Source organism: Neovison vison, chromosome 5, assembly GCF_020171115.1.
Source record: "Neovison vison isolate M4711 chromosome 5, ASM_NN_V1, whole genome shotgun sequence".
Taxonomy (NCBI): Eukaryota; Metazoa; Chordata; class Mammalia; order Carnivora; family Mustelidae; genus Neogale; species Neogale vison.
In genome coordinates this window covers 17,802,873-17,811,676 of record NC_058095.1, presented here as the reverse complement: position 1 = coordinate 17,811,676, position 8,804 = coordinate 17,802,873, and the positions used below count along the sequence as shown (strand labels likewise).

The 8,804-nt window shown below is 59.2% G+C and overlaps 1 protein-coding gene and 1 long non-coding RNA gene across 2 annotated transcripts; both read right to left on the bottom strand.

Annotated features, from left to right (window-relative positions):
• Positions 1–260: 260 nt before the first annotated feature.
• Positions 261–2,461, bottom strand: LOC122907574. The gene is made up of 3 exons (XR_006384728.1): positions 2,390–2,461; positions 1,065–1,136; positions 261–355 (listed from the first exon to the last, which is right to left on the bottom strand). It is a non-coding gene; the product is annotated as an uncharacterized LOC122907574 (long non-coding RNA).
• Positions 2,462–4,651: 2,190 nt separating this feature from the next.
• On the bottom strand, positions 4,652–7,049 carry SPATA32 (spermatogenesis associated 32). Its single transcript, XM_044250219.1, has 3 exons — positions 7,044–7,049; positions 5,747–6,753; positions 4,652–5,117 (listed from the first exon to the last, which is right to left on the bottom strand). Exons 1-3 carry the CDS (start codon positions 7,047–7,049, stop codon positions 5,033–5,035), a joined length of 1,098 nt encoding a protein of 365 aa, XP_044106154.1. The 3' UTR covers positions 4,652–5,032.
• Between the last annotated feature and the right edge of the window lie 1,755 nt (positions 7,050–8,804).

Sequence of the window (8,804 nt, the reverse complement as noted above, 5' to 3'; positions counted from 1 at the left end):
CCCACCTCAGTCCTCCTGTCTATGCGCCCCGTGCCCTGTCTCCGCCTCCTATCTGGGTACCCTGCCGCTTTTTCTGAGACTTGGTCCCAGCCTTGGTCAAGCCCCTGCATGATCCCAGTTCACTTCGCTGGCCTCCTCCCGGTTTCCCGGAGTCAGTGCCTGCCCCTCCCCTGTCTGCCCTGCCCCCCCCCCTCACCTGGGCTGAGCAACCTCCGGGTGGGCACGAGCTTGTGGCGGCTGGAGTGGCAGGACTTGGGAAGTCGGACTTTGGGGCGCGGGGCTCGGTGCCACATCCCGTCTTCCGGGGGTGTCCACACGGCCAAGTTAGGTATCTGAGAGTAGGGACTGTGCACACCTGGCCCGAGGAAGCCGGTGGGAGGAAAAGGAGAGGCTTATTCCTGACAGCAGGTCCCCGAGGGAGAGTAGACCCTCCCCCACCCCGGTGGGTCCCCGCCAGCCCAGGGCGCACCCGCTTTGCGCAGTCTGTGCAGGGAGCGCTCCAGCTCGGTGCTGGAGAGGCCGCTGAGACGCGCGGCCTGGCAGAAGAAGGTGAGGCCCACGTGAGGGCGCCCAGCGCTGCTGCGCCCTCGGGACCGGCCCTTCCAGTCGGGGTTCAGCTGGAGAGCCCGCTGCTTCTTGGTGTAGTAGCTTGAGGGGACAAGTGGGGGGCAGCCTCATTAGACAGCGCCTCCCCCAGTCTTCTCCATCTCACAGATGGGGAAACCACCTCAGGACAGGAGGCCACAGGAAACTGACCCCGCATTCAGGGCTCCCATCTCCCTCAGGGGACCCCTGCAGGGGGCAGCAAGTGCTCCCCCATCCTGGGTCCTAAAGCTGGGGACATGGGCCTACCTCATCACTTCCTGCACCACCCTGTGAGGCAGGAAGCCCTGGTTCATCAGTTTGAACAGCATCTCTAAGAACAGGGTTTGCAGGCCCTGGGGGTCCCAGAACTGGCTGTTCCTCACCTGGCCTGGGGGCAGAGATTGGGGTTGGGGGGGGCGTGTGAGGAGGAGCTTCCCCCGGTCCAGACCCTTCCCACCCCCACCAGCTTAGCCCCTCACCCAAGCACTGAGCCAGGCGGTAGCTATCAGTGAGGACACCCAGGAAGTCTTTGAAGCTTACGGTTCCATCACCTGGGAAGAGAGAGAGAGGAAGGGGCGCTGGCGGTGCCTTCCCCACTGCCGCAGAAGACTCACTCTGCATGTGCTTTAGGGGTGTGTCTGCAGCTCCTTCCAGACACTAGAGAATCCAGTCCCACCTCCAGGCAAATGTCAACCCAGGTGGAATGGGAGAGAAATAGCCCTTGCCCTGGGGGATCCCCCAGTCACAAGGATTAACACAGCAGAAAGGTTTAGGGCTATGGGATAGGTGTGTTCATCAGAGCAGGCTTCCTGGAAGAGGGAACTCTAAAACAGGACGGGGCTGGGGATTCTGTGGCAAAGGAGACCTTGTCCAGGGCTAGAAGTGAGGGAGGACAAAAGGCCAGGGACGGGGGGCGCCCACCATCCAAGTCTGCCTGCTGCAGGGCCTTGCACATCTCCTGTGGGCTCAGCTGGATGCCCACATTGTGCAGGGTGGCTTTCATGCTGCGCATGTCCACAGACCCTGTCGGGCCGGAGCTGAACAGTTTGAAGATCTCCTGGAACGCTGCGGGCGGGGAGGGAGGCAGGCAGCACGGGGGACAGCATGCAGGGGCCGGGACGTCCGCCCACTCCAGCTCACAACGGGACTAAGGACTTGGGTCATTCCCACTGTGGGGGCATGAGAACATTTAAGAACAGCAGTGGCTGCTGTGTTGGCCCTTGTCAAGTCCCCATTAAAGTCTCGGGTCCAAGACTCATGTCTGGACATTGAACATTTAGGTCAAGGTCACACCACCAGTAGACTGGGCAGTGCTGGGCTTCGGACTCCGGCTCTGGGACTCAGTGCTCCGGGGTTCACGGAGCCCGGCCGGCACCTGGCAAGGAGCAGGAGCTGAAGATCACTGGTGGTGGGTGAAATGACTGCTTCAAGGGGCCCCTGCCAGCGGTACCGTGGCTTTGGGGCCCCCAAACCTAGACCCCACAGCTCCAGACTCGGGGGGGAGCAGGGAACTCAGATCATTTTTCCCCACCCTCTCCCCCAATTTCCTTCCTCCCTCTTTCATCTTCCATTTGTGCAGTCTATCCACCCATCACACACGCGCGCGCACACACACACACACACACACACACACACACCAGTGAGCCCTGGAATTGTAACGATTAGCCAGTTAGACTGGCATTGAGGGACAGTTACATGATCACCAACTTCTCACAACAACCCCGGTTTCTGGGGAGGACACCTCTTGCCGTTCTGCGGGGAGCACCCCCCTCTTCTCCTCCGCTCCCGGCCCCCAGGGCCTCACCTGCCAGCAGCCGGGCTGTCAGGGGCAGCAGGCTCTCCTCTGCAGAGCTGATTCAGGAGGAAGAGGGTGGAGAGGACTTTGCACCTGCTGCAGAAAGATGCCGGGGCCTGGCAGGCCTTACCCCAAACCCCGCACCTTGGACCTGGTCTCTGGTCCCTGCCCTTACCACTGAGACCCAGAGCCTGACTGCACCGAGCTGGCAGCTGCAAGGCGCTTGAACTGCCTGGGCCTTCTGGAGGACTGCCCGGCCCCTACGCCTTTGATGGATACTGGCTCCCTTGGGCTCAGCAGGGGAGCGGGCTGCTGAGGCCTCCCCTTCTGTGTCCTGCAGCCCTGCTCCCCTCCTGGGTCCTGTGTGGGCAGTCTTCGAGGCTGCTGTGGGGACCTTGGAGGCAGAAGAAGACAGGGGTAAGGGGCCGGCCTGCCTGAGTGCTCAGACTAGGAGGGGAAGAGGAGGGCCCTGGGCCCAGGCGTGTGGTGGCTCAGGCTCAGCTTGACCTTCTCCCAGGATCCCCACACCAGCCTGTACCCACAGGGGGATTCTGCGGACAGTAGCTTGTCCCAGCAGACCCTTTGTCAGCCCGGTTACCTGTACGTTCCCTGTGCCAATGTAGGGGATCTCTTGGTCTTCGGCCTTCGGCTGCCTGAAAGGCAGAGTCCCAGACTCGAGGCTGGTCCAGTGCCCCGGGCCCGCAGCCCCTAGGTTTGTTTTAGCAGCTGTTGGCAGCAGGGCACTCTGTCCCTCGCCACAGGCCCGATTCTTCTGGCAGGGGGTGGGGACCTGCTGCCTTACACTTGAGTTTCTGCTCCCCTTAAGGCATCTGAATTGGCGACTGCACTCCAGGTGCTAACACAGGCTGGCAGAGGCCCAGGGAGAAGCAGGCCGTAGAGTCCGGAAGTGAGGGCATGGGAAGGAGCGGTACAGCCGGCTGTGGCCCACTCCCACCTTACCCCAGGTCTCCTGGCGGGGAAGGGTCTCCTCTTCCAAACCATGCAAATTTACAAACCACAGTTCACAAAATACTCCAAGATGATGCTTCCAACAGCCCAGCCGCTCCCCAGATACTCACCTCCGTATCTCCTCCTCCTTCCTCTTTCCAGTCTCCGCTCCCCCACATGCCCCCCCACCCCACCCCATTGGCCCTGGCCCATTCCCAGCTGTTCATCCCTTCCTAATCCCACCCTCCTACGGCCTGGGTGGGCGGGCTTCTAAGGATCAGCAAGGCTGGGTTTTCAGCTGGAGCCTTAGTGCTGGTGGGTGGAGGCTGACAGGGCCCAAAGGAGGCTCTCCCTTCCCCTTCTTCCCTTTTCACACCCGTGTCCCTCCCCACATTCCGAATTCCCTTCCCCCCTTTGCTGCCAGCTCTCTCCCACATGGCCTGTCCTCCCTCAACGTGGGAAGGCTTGTGCATTCGTGTGCATGTTTAGTACACGTGTCTGGCACACAGGCAAGTGTGTTGATGTGTGCTTGTGCACACGGCCAGTGTGGAACTGTCTTGTGAGTGAATGTGTGTCTGTGCGTGCCCTCGTAGTGCGCGAGTCAGCGGAGGGTAGGTGTGTACGTGTGTAAGTGTGTCTGGGTTGCACCAGGAAGTACACCATTACATTCAGGCTCGCCCCTACATTTTGAGATACTTGTAGCTCAAGGCTGTGTGGCCCCTGGAGGGGCAGTCCTTTGGCTTCTCTGTTCCCCTCCTTTGAGGCCCTGGGCACTGTCCATTCCCCATACCAGGCCCTTGCTGTGGACAGAAGTGGGAAGAATTCCTTTCAGACTTGCCTCCTCACCTGGCCAGCCCAGCCCCCAGAGGCCCTCTCCAAAGATGATCTCAACATGTCCCTGGCTTCAGGCCAAGAGGAAGACCCACTTCACGACGTAACACACCGGAAGACTTGGGGAGCCTCGGGGCCTCAGTGGGTTAAGCCTCTGCCTTCCGCTCATGGTCTCAGGGCTCTGGGATTGAGTCCAGCATTGGGCTCTCTGCTCAGCAGGGAACCTGCTCCCATCCCTCCCCCGTCTGCCTCTCTGCCTACTTGTGATCTCTGTCTGTCAAATAAATAAAGAAAATCTTTTTTTTTAAAAAAAAGAAAAGATGAGCGCCTGGGTGGCTCAGTGGGTTAAGCCTCTGCTTTTGGCTCAGGTCATTACCCCAGGGTCCTGGGATCAAGCCCCGCATCGGGCTCTCCGCTCAGCAGGGAGCCTGCGTCCCCCTTTCTCTCTGCCTGCTTCTCTGCCTACTTGTGATTTGTCTGTCAAATAAATAAATAAAATCTTAAAAAAAAAAAAAAAAGAAAAGAAAAGACACCTGAAGCCTCAGACAGGGTCATGAGTCTCTGTCACTGGCTGAGAGTTCCGGAAGGGAGTGAGGAGGGGCCAAATAGGGCTGGCAGAGCCCTCAGGGACAGGGTGGGCAGGTGGGCTGGGGCAGCTAAAAAATAGGGATGGGTTGAAACGAATACTACAGAAAACGAATACAACTAGAATTTAAATAAAGTCTTGAAAGAAAAAAAAAACCCATGGAGGGTGGCATCCCTAAGAAATCGAGATCAGGACGCGCAGCCACGTGAGCTCACTAGTCCGGGAGCATTTGCACAAAAAGTCTGAGCCGAGGGCCAGCACTGGAGGCTTTTACTGGTTTTGTCTAGTCATTTCACTGGGGAAGTGGGGGACGACACCTTAAAATGGATTTTCAGCAATAATGGACTCCCTTTCCTGGTTCCCGGCACCGAGCTGCAACGCAAAAGAGAGAGTGTCACTTGGGCCCCAGTGGCGGGGCGGGGAGGGGGCTGAACCCAGACGCCTCCACGAGGAGGGCACCGGGGTGAGGGGGTAAGAGAGCCGCTTCCAGCGGCACACGGTTGGGCAGTTGGCCCTCTGTTGTGTCCATTCATCACCAGGAAGCCAGGGGTGCTGGAGAGCACTGTTTCCCTCATATTCTGCTCCAAGGAGACATCCTGGGCCCTGGGCCATTGAGTCCTCAGCAGGGCAGATGCTAGCCTGAGCATGGCCCATGAAGGTGAGGCCACCTGCCTTCTGGGGGACGGAGCTTCCTAATGCTAAAATGGCCCTTCCCAGAGCCGAACCCAGGTCCTTGCCTGGGCCCAGAAGTGCTCACCCTCCATGGTCCCCGGGCCTCCTCCAGCCCTGGCCTTGGCTCTGCCCCTCAGTCCACCGGAACCTTGTTTCCAGCAGCCTTTATGAGGTCACTGAGTTTGAGACATCACAGCCCACCCCGTCCCCATCCCGTCTCCAGCCCCTCGTTCCATTTCCCCACCCCTACCCAGCTGCGTGAGGAGTGGGCCCACCCACACAACCCAGCACACCCCCTCTGCGGGAAGGTGGGGGCCAGACTCACTTACCCCTTCACGGCTCCTTTAGGAGGAGGGGACCTGGCCGGCTGCTGGAGAAGCTGCACTTCTCCTTTTATGGTGGCCCTCTTGATCCCCGGCTTGCTGAAATCCAGGTAAGGGCGGAAGATGTTCTTGTCTTCCTGTTTCCAAGCTTTCTGTGACTCCTCAGTTTCCAGAGATTTCTCCATCAAGTCCTTAGTGAGATTTTCCTTCTCTGGCTGGTCCTTAGTGAGATTTTCCTTCTCTGGCTGGTCCATCACCAGCTGGGGGGCGGGATCTGTAGAAGGTGCCTCCGCCTTCTGAGGCAGAGCTTTGATCATGTGCTCCAAGTTGGGCAAGTCCATCTTGCTGGAGGAGGCCACGGCCAAGGAAGAGGCAAAGTTGACCAGATCGGCCAGGTCGATGCCCGGTGAGGGACTGGAGGAGGGCGGTGGGGGGTTTGATAGCTGCTGGGAGTCAGCGGCGGGCGGCGCTGGCTGGGCACTGGGGTTTTCGATTTGCTTTGTGAAGCACACACAGGCGTCCTCGAGGTCAGACTCCTGGTCCTGACAGCTAGTGGTCTTACCTATGTTATTGCTGATCGCCCGTTGCAGGCTGCGTTCTGAGGCCTGGATGTGTTTGTCTGCCCAGAAGAGATGGTTAGAGGTCTGCACGCGGATAGAACGATGGTTGGTGGACGCCTGGTCCTCCTCTGGCAAACTCAGGTAGCTAGAATGCGACCGCACACTCCAGAGGCTGGTGTACCGCGGCGTGTGGGGCTGGAGGGACTCTGTCCTAGACTCGGGCTGCTCCGGGTCCCTGGGCTCAGGCTCTGGCTCCGGCTCCGGCTCCAGTTCCAGCTCCGGATCCGGCTCCGGTTCCAGTTCCGGCTCCGGCTCCGGCTCCAGTTCCAGTTCCGGGTCCGGCTCGAGCCCAGTCTCCAGCTCTAGTTCCCGCTCTAGTTCCTGCTCTAGTTCGTCCTCTATGTCCAGGTCCACTTTGTGAGTGCGCTCCAGTTCCAGCAATTCTTTCTCCAGCTGAAAAGTTTCAAGTGAAGCTGAAGAGGCCCCTGGCCCTGAGGTTCTTCTGGGACCAAGTCTCTGTACCCCTCTCCTGAGCCTTCCTCCCTTCCTGGTCCCTCTTGCAGAGACCCACCTGGGGCAGGGAGACAGTGTGGGGCACTGGCGAGGGTAGGTGGGAACAAGGGCGCCAGCATGGCCTGGTGCAGGCTCCCGGGATTGGCAAGGATTTCGAGAAGACGGGCCTTAAGGAGTCCAGCCCCTTACCTCCCACCTCCCCGCCAAGAGGCGCTCCTGCCCACGGTTACCTCCATTTCCTCTTCCTCTTCGAATGGCTGCTGTTGGTTTAGGTCACTGCTATGACAGAAGGGGACAGAATGAATGACAGGCTTCTGGGGGGTGGGTGGGGTGGTTTTAGGGGGGAATGGAGGTCTCTGGGGCCCTCAAGATTCCCTCCCCTGTACAGAGGCTGGCAAGACCCCCGCAGCTCATCCACTCCTCTCACGGTCCCTACATCCACCAAGAATTCTGGAGCAACACTCTCTATCTTTAGTGAGTTTGGGAGGTGCCTGGAGAGCCCCTACCCCAAAGAGGGATCCAGTCAGCTGGAGGTGAGGCCCAGGATTCTTCCTTCTTATCAAGTATTCCCATGAGCCAGTGAGCTCCCCGGGGAGGACTGGTGCCCAGAAGGTGGCTCCCAACAGAGGGAGAAGCCCAGGGCGACGCCCTCCTCCTGAGCTGCCCAACCCCAGCCTGCCAAATCTCAAAGGCAGGGGTGTGTGTGGAGGCTCCCCTCAGCTCTTGTTGGCCATGTGCTGCTAGCGTGGCCCTTCCCCTCAGTGCTCAGCCCCTGTGACTCCCTCTCCTTCCTCAGGCTTCGGGTCCCCCCTCACCTCGGGCCACTCTACTCAGAGCAAGGCAACCAGAAGGGATCAGTTCCCATCCATGTTCCTGAGTGTACCCCACCACCCCTCAGTCCTTCATTAATGTCAGAGACTGGACACAGAAACAGAAGGGGGGGTGCTAGGACTCCCCTCCCCCCCAACACTGCCCTTGAGGAGATATTGGAAAGAAGCAAGATGGAGGGAGATCTTGGGTTGGGGGTGGTGGTCCTGGAGGGTGGGGGAAACTTGGCAGTGGTGGCAGGGGGTAAGGGTTGGTGGTCCTGGAGGGTGGGGGACTGGCTCTCACTGCGTCTCCACAATGTCCACTGACTCCTTGCCACAGCAGGGGAATCCATTGGCACCTGGCAGGGAGAAGGAGGTGAGGGCCGGGGAGCTGCAGGGGGAGACGTCCCTAGGGCATTCTGGAACCCTGGGCAGGTGGTACTGCTCCAGTTACCCACTCCTTCCCTCCCTGTCCTGCATCTCAGCCCATTCACCACCGCTCTCCCATCCTGCCCCTTGCTCCCTCCTCTCTCCAGCATCATCAGCCCTGCCCTCCACATCTGCTCCCCTCCGCAGGCGCTAGAATTTGCTTCTTTCACTCTCCCCAATCCATCACCCTTCTCCCCGAAGACAGATGCTAACAGGTTTCACTGCTGTTTCTTGAGGGCTGCTAGCCCAGGCAACAAGTTCGGCACATTCTGTGCTTTATCTCATCGATTCAACACAAAAAATGACAAGAAGTTCATTTACCCAAGGTCCCTCAGCCGAGGGTTGCCAACACCAGGAGCTGGATGCAGATTTGACCGAAGAAAAACTCTTCACTCCCCTGCCCCACGTGCTACCCTATGAGGCATCTGTAACTGGGTGGGGGCCCCTAAGAACCCATCCATTCCTGGTCCTTGGCCCCCTTTCCTCTCTCTTCTCTGGCCAGGCTTCAGATCTGGCACTCCCCCTAATCCTGGCCCCTCCTGCCCTGAAGTCCTTCCTCTCCTCCAGGCTTCTCATCCTGGGGTCACCCACCCGGGGAATTTTCGCCCCAGGCATTTGATCTGTGGGGATGCTGACTGCAGTGTTCCCATCACTCTCTGAAGAAGAGGTTGAGCATAGCCTTCGGGAAGGTTTCTGCATCCCAGTTGCCTCCCTGGAGCTTGTATCTTTTACTGAAGATGCTTCTTTTTCATG

Coding starts and splice junctions, on each gene's coding strand:
- SPATA32 (XM_044250219.1), bottom strand. Junction 5,118..5,746: donor CCTAAAGGAGCCGTGAAGGG/GTAAGTGAGTCT, acceptor TTTGCGTTGCAG/CTCGGTGCCGGGAACCAGGA.